We start from the raw sequence: 13,739 nt of genomic DNA, 5'->3' as shown, positions 1-13,739 counted from the left end.
TCGGTGAGTAACTGTCAACAGATGAACAACGAAATTCACTAGCTTTTATTTACAAGTGCTGCTATCTTCACGTTGAGGTCGGAAACTTTTCAGACCACCCTCGTACGTAATTTTTCTCTTTCTCGTCTAATTAAATGCGGCGCTGAATAAAGATAATCAAGAATAGAGTAGATCGCGTCGTCGCGCATTTTAACATGTTCTTAAACATACTCTCGAGCACGTAGATACTTTCTAATGGACTCGCTTTTGCTAATAAACGATCAGAAAAAGCGCTTGTTTACCGCATCGCCGGCAGCTGCAACGTAACGATGTAAACAGACTAAAAAAGTCGGATGTTTGGAGGAGTGAACGAGTAAGCGCGAAATAAATTCTTCCTCGGAACACGATAGAATGTTCCGCGATTAATTTTGACGATTAATGAACAACAGTTACGAGAGAGCTCTGTTAGTCTTCCTTATCGCGAGACTCTGCCCCATTTAGGGGTATCAAGACTTTATTGATCAAACGCAATATCTCTTACGCAGCTTGACTGTGTTCCTGTCGGTAATTTTAAGTTTCTGTTTAAAGCGGTTTAAAAAGTTCCGTAGCCCGGTACTTTTATTAAATGGAAGTTATGAAAATCGACGCGCGGGGCACGAGCGCGACGCGAAGCTACAGCCGGAGGGCGATGTTCGCGTCCACCGACATTCCGTTCGCGTCTGCTGCAGCGCAACGCTGCAGTAATTAATTACTATAATTTCTGCTCGTCCCGCGTGCACGGTTTGCAGCTCACATGATGATTACGGGCCTGTCGATGTATCCGTTTCTGGTCAAAGTGGCCGTCAGAATGTCGCCCATTGCGTATCACTGAAATCGGCTTCACCAAATCAGTTGCAGTGAATTAGGTTCGGGTGTACAACGATTAAATCCCGGTACCGAGACAGATTGACGCTCTCGATCTCGATGGTGGAGTTTTGGTACATGTGCCGTATACAGATACCGCTTTGTTACAATGCGCAATATTCAGGTCTCCATGTTCTATTCGTTTGTCATTTGACTTTGTCTTTTTTCGTTGTAATTATTTCCGCGGCATTCGATTTTAACCCTTACTGTAATAAGTATTTTCAGTACATTAATAGTGAACAGGGTTGTCACACTTATGTCCGACGCATTTTTTTTGTCGATTTAAAATTATTGAAAAATTTTGGAACAATTTATCTGGCTTCTTTTAAGCCTTAACTAATAGATTATGAAGTCATTAAAAAAGATGAAGTTGTATACAATTATTTTTTTAGAAAAATCTTATGAAAAACTTACTTCGTTGAAAAAATCATAATTTTTGTAATTCCTCTTGAAAAGAAAAAAATCCAAGGTTTTATATTTTAGACTACAATAATTAATAGAGAAATGGTTTAATTATAACATTTCTTAAAAAAGTCGTATTATTTTGGCATTTAAAAATAGCATATTTTTATATGAGAAAATAAGGTTAAATAACATAAAACATTTTTACAAAAGTATTATACAAAAGTAAAAAAAGGAATAAAAACACAAGAAATAAGAAAGAAACATCTACAAAAACTTCGTTAATTATTCCCCTGTTTGTCCACTTTAATGGCTTTGTAGAAATTTAAAAATACCACATTAGTTAAATACGTTAAAATCGCTTGAAAAATTATTAAAATATACAATATATAAAAATAAACAAATGTTCACTCACCTACATGACAAGTATATATTGAATGAATAAGAAGAGTCGCTTGTGCCTAAGATCGATTTACTTTGGTTGCTATTCAGACAGTGACTGACGAATCTCACTCCTGAGTGTCAGGTGTCCTTATTATATTTACTTTTCCTCTAGAGTACATATGATACCTTAGAAAGAGCCCGGCCAAGTCCCAGCGGTGCATGTTCCCCAAAATGGGGCGGTTGAATTTAGGGTCGAATGGAAGAAGAAGTTATAGATCTGGACGAGCTGAAAACGAAATGGTTTTTTACGTTGCACTAACACACTGTTCTCGAGATATCCGGTCCGGAAGTCCAGGTGATCAATTATGGATTTTTAAACTTTATGGTCATTTCAATGACTTTTGTCAATTTTTAAATTAATAATGGGAATATACACTATAATCTCCACAGTATTAGCTTTAAAATGAACCATAGATCATTAGAATCGGATAAGTTTTCGCTGAGATATCGCAATTTTTGTCAAGTAAAGTCAATGAATGTACTAAAGGTTTTTTGAAAGTCAATATTGAATTTTTATAAATGTTTTAACCCTTTATGTCGAAAATCAGTCGAAAAAGTGAAAAATCTTTAATGAAAAAATGAATTTTCAAATATCTAGTGTTTGAAGCGCCTCCATTCGGCCATTTCAGCTGGCAAATAAAAAATGTTTTTAAATTGTTTTGAGGGAATCTACTAAGCTTCATTTTAAGCCATTAATCACATTTTTAGGATTTGAAATAACCATTTGGCAGCCATCTGTAGCAATTAAAATTTAAAAATCCATAATTGGCCACGTGGACTTCCGGATCGGATATCTCGAGAACGGTGTGTCAGTGCAACATAAAAAGCACCATTTCGTTTTCAGCTCGTCCAGATCTACAACTTCTTCTCCCATTCGACCCCAAATTCAACCGCCCCATTTTGCGGAATATTTTGGCCGAGCTCTTTCGGGGTAAGGTTAAATGCAAAGTCATTAAAAGTGGCCGAACATGAATGATCTTTCTATTTACTTTAAGGTTTATCATCCGATGTATATGGTTCGACCTTTCATTAAATTTCATATTGTCTGTTCACACCGTACAGAATTTTTTGCTTTGATGTTTCATACACAACGTAGAGAGGGAACATAGAGTAGTTTCTAATATTTGGTCCTCTCTCATCTCCATCCTTAATCTCGACGTTGTATCGGAGGAAGGTTTCTTTGTGATATGACCTGCTCTTAAAGGAGGCTCTCGCGGGTCGTGGCGTCTTGTTTGTTATCGGGAAATGTAAGTGTCACTGCCTCTAGATTACCCAAGTCGTTACAGATAGGTCGCGCCATAGAACACGGACAGATCAACGAGACCGTAACCACCGTGGATAATGGACGATGGTTAATCGAGGTGATTACGCGACTTAAAGGCTTTACGATTAAGACACAATGGCGTGACATGCGCCTCGGACACAGATAGCCAAGACATAGATTCGATAAGCATCGTGCAATCCCTACTAACTCCAACTCTCCCCATCGATATATCATACTCACCTGAAGGTAGGCGAGATGTAGGTGGGGATCAGCTAGAACTGTTTGATCCTTCGGCTCATTCACAGTCAGTATCGTTCGATTCGTCGCTCTTAAATAAGCGAACGCGAAGTCGCTACATGCCGATAATTACGAAGGATCGGCCTTTCGGGAAATAGGAATACCTGGGTTGAAACGGTACTCAGGTACGTTGCGATATGAGAATAAACAGTACGGTAATTGTCATCTCGATTAAAATATTTTCTGTATATAAATTGAACAAAGTTAAATCATCAAAATAAATTAAATCGTCTCTTCTTTCCGCATGTTATTCATCTATAACCTAACATTCAGAAGATTTTAAATATTTTTTATATTTGAACTCAATATTTATATGTATATATATATATATATATATATATATATATATATATATATAATTTATGTACAATATTTTAATAATAATTTTAAATATTTTAATAATATATAATTTTAAATATATTATCTAATATTTAAAAAAAGAGAATATCACAAAAAAGACATCTTGCGATGATAATTTATCTATAATTCAATACTCAAAAAATTTTTGTACTAAAAAAATTAAAGTATTTTTTAATCTTTTTTTATATTTAATTCTAATATTTAATTCATGTCTAACATTTTTAATAGTTTTACTATTTAAAATCTGTCATTTCAATTTAAAATAAAATAAAATATTAAGAAAAAAGATATCATCTTGCAGCACTAATTTATATTTATAATCTAATATATTCTAATAGATCTTTAATATCTTATATATTTTCCAGTTATTTTCTTATATATTTTTAATACTTTTAAATCTCTCATTCCTAATATTTTTAATATCTCTATAATAATTCAAATCTGTATATAATAATTATAATAATTCTAATTATATAATAATTATATAATATTATAATAATTCTAATTTAATACTGAAAAAATGGTAAAATTAAAAGAATGATAACCATAACTTGTGACGTTTATTCGTTCTTGAGATGAATCAAGTGATCACGCGTGGAGGCACGTGCTCAAAGCCAGTACGCGAAAATATATTGGACGGGGGCTACATTTCTTGTAATTTATGATAGGTTTCGTTGAAACCAGTTGGGAGCGATTGTAATCTAACTACATGATATCTCTGCTTTACTCGAAGCGTGTAGAATATTTAATCGTCGTATTGTCGTCAGTAAGCTCCGCTCAATGGAGTTACGTGGTTGCGCTCGACAGTGGCAGAAGAGTGAAAATGACAACATGATGTGACGGAGACAAATTGAACTGCACCGCATAGATACGCGACCGCGTAAAGCACAAGACTGTGCTCGTTTTTGCACATTAAAGTGTGCTTTAACTGTGACTTTATCGCGATATCAGATAAATTATTGCCACGATGTTATTCGATTATTGTTATTATTTAGTATAATTTTACAGTCTTGATTTAGTATAATTTTACAGTCTTACAGTAAAGAGGACAACAAAACGATTATCGACCGCTCCGCCACTATTTTATCGTTTAGATCGATATTGAGTGTCATTTAGTATGTCTGATTAACACCTTGGAAATGTGACTTGTTTTTCATGATCACGCGCGTCTGGCGAGAATATTCATAATTTTCCGTCTGGTTACCGGTTATGCTAATTCCGTGGAAATAATTTTTTTACGAAATGCATGCCAACTTCCTCCTTCACATTACGCTACATTTCCGTTTGCGAAATGAGATCTATAATCGTTACTTGCAAACAATCGTGACATCATAACATGCGAGATTTAAAGGTCTCCACGAATATATATAAGAAAGAAGGAAAAAAACATAAGTAATATATATAAGAAAGTTAATTCAATAATTAATAATAAAAATCTATTAATTCGGAAGTATTAATTTGCAGTCGTGTGTTTGAATATTTTTGATGAAGTAGCTCGAGTACTTGAATTTTCAATCGCATGAATTGAAGGTTTCTATTTCCTCGCCGAAGTCATCTTGATTAATGAAGCAAGAAAATATATGTCCAAAATTCTTGCGAAACATATTGAAATAAAAGAAGATATCCATAAAATGACACTTGCGATCGATTAAACAAATACTTCGAAAATTTCCTTTTTATTCAACAATCTACAAATAACAGTAAAATTAACATGACAAAATCATAAAAAAAGATAAATGGAAAAGGAAGCATGTCACGTTAATTTTATGGTTACTTATTGATCATTGGAGCAAAAGAGTTCTCAGAATATTTTATGTATTCAATCGATTCTTAGTGTCACTTTATAAATACATTCTTTAATTTCCATATATTTTCTAAGAATTTTAGACATATATTTTCTCACTTTTGACGTTATCAATTAAAAGTTCCGCCCAAAGAACCGAAAGCCTTAAATATTCTACTTTAAAACTCTACTTTTAAGCTCTCTTTCTCTAGTGTTAATTTATTGTACATTTAATTTTAATTTGGTTTTAACTTCTTTTTACTTTTATTGTTCTACTTTTTCGTAATATGAAATATAAAATCGTCAACTATCGCAATGCTAAAAATATCTTAAAGGGTCAAGCATGTGTGTAACGCCCGCGACTGAGGACATTCGTGCCAGTGCACAGTTTTGTTTCTACGTTACAGATTTTTCGTCAGAGTCCATTCGCGCAACGCATGACGTTTTGCCGATAAATCTGTTTCGCGTCGTTGTGTGCATCCATTTTTGAATGATAGGGTCTCCGCCCCAATCGATGTCTTATATATTCCGAACAGCGTTCGCGATCGGAATGGAAATTGTATCAGGTGCGATTAAGGTGCGTGAAAGGAGCAACGATACCCGTTTCCAAGGACAGATTGTCTATCGATGCCGGGGGAATCGTGTATCTCGGCGCGACGCCGAACAGAAAATGGTTATGCAATCCCATTGGCTATGTTCGCGGATTGGGAATTTTTTGTTGTCACGTTCCTGTATAAAATGTCGTATCTAAGCGGCGAACGAAAAGAGATATCCCGGGATGAAGTAGCATAAAATCCTCGGGCGGAGCAGAGCGGAATAAAAATTTCGAAGATCGTCTATAGCTCAGGCACCTTCCTGTCTCCCCTCCTCGCATTAATCCCGGGCGTATTATACCGGCACGTGTCGAATAACTGTCGTCTGCAATTCAAACAACGATCGCAGGCGGAAAATGCGCAAGTAATCAGCAGAAGTGTCCGTGGGTTCATAAAACAATATTGATTTATCATATATTAAAGTACAATGCTGCGTGTATATCCCGTTTCCTCGTTTGCTGATTACCTTGAAATCGTTACTGATTCACGCGAATCGCATGGTCGGTTACCATTATGAGAATAAATCTGAATATTCAGTTCCAATTTTAATTTCACAATGTCCGTAATCGCTTACCGATCCTCTTCGACGAGAATTGCGATCAAGATAACGAAGCCTATTAATTCAGACGGTTTGAGATAAGCATTGCAAATAAAAGTAAAAAAAGAGAAAAATACTGAAATGATAATCTCGGTCGCAAATCACGTCTAATATAAAATACGTCTAATAACACGCGCCCGTGCACACGCTTCAATGACAATAATTATGATCATTAGATTTCTTTTGCGTTTCTCAGAAAGAACAAGCGGCACTCAATCGAAATCGATACAGCCGAACATCCGCGCACTTTTGGAGATGAACGCGTGAGACGAAACAAGGAACACAGAAGTGTAGTCTCAGTGAGTGCCTATAAGCGGCTGAGCGCGCATCTCCGACGAAAATTTATATCGCGCATCGACCGACATCGTGAGACATGACGGTCGAAATTGAAATACCTAGACAACCCGTGAAAGTGCCGAGTCCCAGTTTCAAGCCGTCCGAACGATGGCGGATCATGCGGAACATCCTGACGATTAGCTGCGCTTTCATGGTGAATTTCACCGCGTTTATGGGAGCATCGAACTTGCAGAGTTCGATTAACGCCGATCAGTCGCTGGGCACGTTCACGCTGTCAGCGATTTACGGCAGTCTGCTGTTCAGCAACATTTTTCTGCCGGCTCTAGTCATAAGGTGAGTCTTAAATAACCGACCGTAGTTATGCAAAAATGATCCAACTCACATGAAGTCAATTTCAAGAAAAATAAAGATAAAAATATGATATACGATTGAAAAAGTGTAGATAACATTGGTTTTTCGCAATTGTTCGAGAAGTTTAATTGTTCAATTTTCTGCTCTTTAAGGGTATTCATTGATAAACTTAAGCCTTAAAAGTAGATAAAAAGGATGCAATCAGTAAAAAATGGCATAAAAAGTAAATTAGAAAATAAAAACTTTTAATTTCAGGCAGCTGTAAGGCTTCAATCTTTTTTATTTTATGTAGAAAAACGCATGCATTATTCATTGATAAAAACAGAAATTTAAAAATCATAATTTTGTAGGTTCGATCATTTTTACATAACTATGATCAATTTTCTCCCGCATACATCCTGTGCTATTTGTACGTCACTCCTGGTGTGCTCTCGCATAATGGATCGAATACATCAGGAACCAGATGCTTTGACTCGTCGCGATAGTGACGATAGCGGCTATATTTTGACTCCGGTCGTGATCGCCGGTGATAAATGTTCCATGCTAAACGGACGAAACGAAGATCCGTCGTTAAATCTGATAAACACGTCGCCGTCGCGCACGGTTATTGCGACAGAAAAACGAATAAAAAAATCCGCCGGAAAATTATGCGGCGTATCGTTCGTGACGAGAAGAGCCTTGGATCACCATGGACGCTGGAAATGCTCAATGTGTTTCCCGTGTATGTGAAACATATAGGCGACCAGTTCCGTGCACAGTCCCACAGCACTAAACTTTATTACGCCTTGTCGCTTTCACCTTGGCCTAGTATCGCAAACCCCGCAGGTTTCAACATTTGCCAAGAGCAAAATGAACGTGCTTCAACGCATCTATGTGCATCTTTCTCTAAAACGGTGCATCTTTCTCAGCATGAACCTAAAATGAGAACGGAAAGCCTTTAGTATGCTATTCTATTTAATAATCCTCGCTTATCCGTAGACTTGTATATAATAATATCTGGCCTATGTGAGTCTACACTTATGTGATTTAAAAATACGCATCTCTCTATTTGTTACAAAATATTTATTCATTTACTATAAAATATTTGGTATTATTTAGCTATAATCGTGAAAAAATTATAGTTAAAAGAACGATTTTTATAAGTGTTGCTACAATGTTAGTGAAAGTAATCTTATATGCATATTACTACTATTACTTCTTATTAGGACAACAAAGAATATAGTTAGCGCCGAAAATAACTCCCTTTATAACTTTAGTAACATTAACCATCTTTTTTCTCCCAGTGCATTGTGTTATATACGTCCCACAGTAAGTTTAAAATTTTATTTTGCATTAATCTTGTCTAATTTACTTTTCTATATGTAACAACATATATAAATATATATATATATATATGAAATTACTTAGAAAAAAATGTAAAACTGAAAGAGTTAAGCGATACATTCCCTAAAAAAAAAAGTCACTGATTCAGGTTTAAGCAAACTCAATGGGCGAAGTGTATTCCTTTAATTCACATCTATGTGATACTGTTGCAGTTGGTTGGGCTGCAAGTGGACTATGTCGGTTTCCATATTGGCTTATATGCCTTTCATAGTGTCCCAATTTTATCCGAAATTTTATACGATGATCCCCGCTGGACTGTCCGTCGGGTTGGGCGGAGGACCGCTTTGGTGCGCAAAATGCACTTACTTGACCGTAGCGGCGGAGGCCTACTCGACCATCTCGGATGTGGCCGCGGATGTTCTCGTCACGAGATTTTTCGGCCTCTTCTTTATGTTCTATCAAATGGCACAGGTGTGGGGGAATCTTATATCTTCAGCGGGTAAGTTTCCGCACCGCTCGCGGTATATACATCTTCACACCATCGTGGGTGTATTTCAGCTAAGTTTATATCTCATATGTATATTGCTTGTATTCGCTGGAGCGTGAACGATATCTGCTTCCCGTAGTAGTCTACCAATTTGATGACGTATTGTGGTCTGGTGGCGCAACGATGATGCAAGCATTAATTAATAATCGCTGCTATGCCTCGAGGCGTATGTAAAATGGAAACGTTACGGTTGCACGCAAACCGCCTCGAAATTTTATTACCATTGTGCACTGAAAAAAACATTTGGTAACATTTGGTAATAATCGCATATAGAGAAATAATTACTATAAATTACGGTCAAGTAAGAAAGAGGGAGAAAATTATTTTTTATGCAATTTTGATAGTAATATAAGATGTTAGTAATATAATAACCTTATATATATGTTACTGTCACCAGTTTCGTGTTGAATCAATCAAAAAGTATGTTTGGGATCAAAAGTAACTATAATTTTAATTAAATTAACCATATTTTTCTTCCAATATGCAAACATACCTCGGATATTAAGTTATAATTCAATGTATCCATTACCCTTTATGTAACGTGATTACACAAGTATATGTAGCTGTTTCAACGCGAAACACGAAACAAAATTAATTAATTCTCTACGCTATGATTACATACTGCCGTTAATCGACGCAATATATAATATAATAACGCTGTTGCCACACGAAAGATGAGCTTTTTATAAACTTTTTTACTGCCATAAAAGCTTCATTTTCCTTTGTTCATTTTTATTTTTTTTTTAATAAAACGCTGTAATTACTTGACCGTCAGAGTTTTAAGACTTTATGGAAATATCGCGGTTCTACAAAATGCTTATGCAATGTATGATCTATTCGGCTCTCATATATGCGTGGAAGCGCATATGAATGCACATAGCTGTTGAGCTATAAAACACGCGAACGCCAATGAAAGCGAATTTTCAGATGTCGACGTCGCATTTAGAAAATTAGAATAATGGACACGCTAGGGATTGGTCGAGCATTCTAATGGTCATATTTCGTTCTACTTAAATATACAAATGTGCTTACTTACAACAGAAGAATCACCGGCATAACAATCGATAGCATTCACTGCATCCTTACGATGTGTCATTATCATTCATAGTCTTTCAACGCGGCCATTAAAAAAGTTCCGTGACAAGTGAATCATCTGCAAAAATAACTTCGGTGTTATTAGTAATTAGTAATTTTTATTTTATGTTTATTGTATTTCTTTTCTTTCTTATCATCGTAGTTCTTTCTTATGGCGTCGACACAGTCACCACGAATATGACTTTAAATAGTAGCATCGTGGCGGAAAATTGCGGCGCAAATTTTTGCGGAGTGTCTGGCATGAAGAACACAAATTTACAGTCACCGCCGGTGGAAAGAATACATCTGATCTCCGGGATTTATTTAGCTTGCATGATATTAGCCTGCCTGATAATAGCGTTTGGCGTAGATTCTTTGTCCAGGTATGATCACAATCCAACACTCTGATCACCTTCCGAAAATACACGCAAAAAAATGACTTAGTAATATCAGCTAAATCGCGGTAGCTGATTCAAATTTAGTCAAAAGGCTAATCGTTTAGCGGTCACTGCTAAGAATTGGCTATGACAGCTAAAATGCATTCACTATAAAATACAAATATATTAGGTGACATTGAAAAATGCATATTATTTTAAGTAGCTAAGAAAATAGCAGTTATTCCTAAATTTCTTATCGTGTACATGTATTAAAGAAGTTTGCCGCACAGATACAATCATTTGTTTCTAACAGCTAATATTTCTCGCTGTAGCGCCTAAGTTTAAACAACGAATAAATTTAGCTTTGGTAGTATCGACATTAGCTGTCCCTATTTCAGTGACACATCTTATCTGCCACAGCTAATTTTTAGCTCTGAAAGCTAGTTTTTTTTGCGTGTATCGAAACGTCATGTTTGCGCAACGAGAATTATGTGATACGTTGCGTAGAAGTTTCGCTTATGATGGAATATCTGCTTTGTAGATACGATAGGAACAGAGCCCGATCGGTGAAAGGCACGTCTGGATTCAAACTACTGGCCGTGACATTAAAGTTATTGAAAGAGAAAAGCCAACTGTTGATATTGCCGATAACGATGTTTATCGGTGCCGAACAGGCCTTTTTATTCGCCGATTACAATGCGGTAAGCGACCCACATACATATCTGTCAGGAAAAAAGAAAAAAATCTTAAAATAAAATTCTTATTTATTCTCTAAATTTCTTAGTATAAAATTTCACACGGAACGAGGCAAAATTTACTCGAAACAATAATATAAGTATTATATGTAATAAAAATACTGTCAAAATGTAGGTACAGGAATTAATATTTAACTTAGATATTATATTCATTTGACAAATTGCAGAGTGAATAGTTCAAGCTGCAAAATATTCTCCGGAGAATACATTTTGTGAAAAATTAAGCGAATGGTTTGCTTATTACTCTACTTTTCGAGTGGAAATCCACTCGAAGGAATTTAAAGAGTACATCAGAAATGGGAAAGTTTTTGCCATATAATGAACGATAATATTGTCTATTCATTACAGTCGTTTGTCTCCTGCGCTTGGGGAATTAGTAAAATCGGTTACGTGATGATATGTTTCGGCGTGACGAATGCCATAGCCGCACTCGCCACGGGATCCATCATGAAGTTGACCGGGAGAAAGCCCGTGATGATCTTCGCGTTTTGTTTGCACTTGAGCATCTTGATCTTTATGTTACGATGGAAACCGACGCCCGAGCAAGGTGTCATCTTCTTCCTGCTATCCGGTTTATGGGGTGTGTGCGACTCGATTTGGCTGGTGCAAGTAAATGGTAAGTTGAATTACGCTTGACGAAAGACGGTTCGTTACATTCAGATAATTGTGTTACCACACATGTGATCCTAGGTATAAGACGCGGTATCTTCCTACTTTTACTCTTCGTTGCTAATCGTTACAAAGTGTCACTGTGCGATAACTCAACTGTCGAGTTTCCTGATTTATCCACCGCGTATAAGATCATATCGACGGATGTATAAGTTGCGATCCGGTTAATAGCCAATAAGCAGTTGTATACCAACAAGCCGTATGCCAACAAGCAGTATAACAATTTCTATAAACTCTAGTAACTTAAAAAAAGACGCTAAATTAGTGAATAAATTTGCTACGATAGGATATTTGAAAATTTTGCTTAAAATTTTCAGCCTTGAGCGGCATTTTATTTCCCGGTCAAGAAGAAGCAGCTTTCTCCAACTTCCGCTTGTGGGAATCCACTGGTTCTGTGATAACGTACATTTATAGTCCATATCTGTGTACTTGTATAAAGTTGTACCTTTTGATCGGGATACTGTGTGTCGGAATGGCTGGTTACGGCGTTATCGAGTGGTCAGGTAAAGTGGACAGAGACATTTCCAGCAAGGGGCCCGAGTTTGAATTGGTGACTGATAATGAAATCAACCGATAAAGTATGAAAGCAGATTTTAGTTTAGTTTTGATACTCCTTTCGACAGAATCGTATAAGATTCTTCGGAATCTTTGTCTTTTGATATCGTATTGTCTTTTGAAATGTGCCAAAGTAAGAAATTCTTACAAGTATATGTTGAATAACTACATTTTCAAAATCACAACGTTTCTTACTTATTATTTGCTTAGCATTAATACTGCCGTTAATAGGACCCGACTATGAGAGAAATAATGCATAATTCGCATGGTGTAGTTTAAATATTTGAATTTATTAGAACGAGAAGAAAGTACCTTTGAACTGAATCAAAACTATTACTAGAGCGATATTCGAGAAAAAATCTCTATAGCTGTTGCTGTAACAAATTAAATACATTCACTAACAGTCGCTTTTCATGTGTACGTTATTGCGAAGAGTAACACATAGTAGTTGCTCGAGAAAGCGCATGATTTCGTAAATCGCGAAGAATCGTAACACATATACGACTTTTTGTTATTTGTACCACAATATATGTTTTTATTTTATTCTTGTGGACACCTACTAAATTTTACACAGGTATTCGCTTAACGGCTAAAATTCTTGTCCTTCATTTAAATACGTAATTTAATGTTACATCGTGTGTGCCTAGGTGCTAACATTCAAGCTAAAGCTACGGCTGCTTAGTTTAGTTGTATACTTATGTGCTTAATTGCCGACTGTGTGCTTATTTCGTTTGCCATGATCAATTGATTCCCGTCTTCGACGAAGGCAGCTTACCGAGTTGTACGATTCTCTCTTTCCGTGAATGAGGTGTGATCGATGTTCTCCGACAGTGGCAACGTCGAATCAATTGATCGGCTAGTCGTATTTTAGCGTCGTTAAATTGCTGATTGTATCGTGGTTATTATTAGTTTAACTTTGCGGTCCATCGCGTATTTACAATTCAAATTCTGCAGTTCAGTTATATACTTTATAAAACGTAGTAGGAACTTTGGTTTCGCTGGGCAATGTTTCAGGAGCAGTTTCCTCTTATTAATTCGTGACTTTATTTCGTGACACCGCACGAGCTTTTGTCCGGATGTGCTTACTTCTTCTTCTTCTTTTTCTTCTTCGTTTTCTTCTTTGTCTTCTCCTTTTTTTATTATCCACGGTTACGAGTAAACTATCCGT

The 13,739-nt window shown here is 36.1% G+C and overlaps 1 protein-coding gene across 2 annotated transcripts; it reads left to right on the top strand.

Moving 5' to 3' along the window:
* The first annotated feature begins 3,276 nt into the window (after positions 1-3,276).
* LOC116854147 (UNC93-like protein) lies at positions 3,277-13,114 on the top strand. Of its 2 annotated transcripts, none has more exons than XM_032835776.1 (7): positions 3,277-3,414; positions 6,820-7,253; positions 8,807-9,093; positions 10,379-10,598; positions 11,134-11,293; positions 11,696-11,963; positions 12,334-13,114. In XM_032835776.1, exons 2-7 carry the CDS (start codon positions 6,997-6,999, stop codon positions 12,591-12,593), a joined length of 1,452 nt encoding a protein of 483 aa, XP_032691667.1. In that variant the 5' UTR covers positions 3,277-3,414; positions 6,820-6,996; the 3' UTR covers positions 12,594-13,114. The 2 variants fall into 2 exon arrangements, with proteins under 2 accessions (XP_032691667.1, XP_032691668.1); XM_032835777.1 differs by lacking the exon at positions 12,334-13,114 and adding an exon at positions 12,038-12,290.
* Positions 13,115-13,739: the final 625 nt, after the last annotated feature.

This window comes from Odontomachus brunneus, unplaced genomic scaffold (assembly GCF_010583005.1).
Source record: "Odontomachus brunneus isolate Ranch 3 - 2012 unplaced genomic scaffold, Obru_v1 Obru_scaffold_008, whole genome shotgun sequence".
Lineage (NCBI taxonomy): Eukaryota > Metazoa > Arthropoda > Insecta > Hymenoptera > Formicidae > Odontomachus > Odontomachus brunneus.
This window is presented reverse-complemented; position numbering and strand designations above follow the sequence as displayed.

What these genes read in the sequence shown, in the direction of transcription:
- LOC116854147 (XM_032835776.1), top strand. Translation starts at nt 6,997, where the DNA reads ATGACGGTCGAAATTGAAATACCTAGACAACCCGTGAAAGTGCCGAGT. An exon ending in CTGCCGGCTCTAGTCATAAG is followed by an intron (nt 7,254 to 8,806) that starts GTGAGTCTTAAA and finishes ATACTGTTGCAG; the next exon opens with TTGGTTGGGCTGCAAGTGGA. An exon ending in GGCGTAGATTCTTTGTCCAG is followed by an intron (nt 10,599 to 11,133) that starts GTATGATCACAA and finishes TCTGCTTTGTAG; the next exon opens with ATACGATAGGAACAGAGCCC.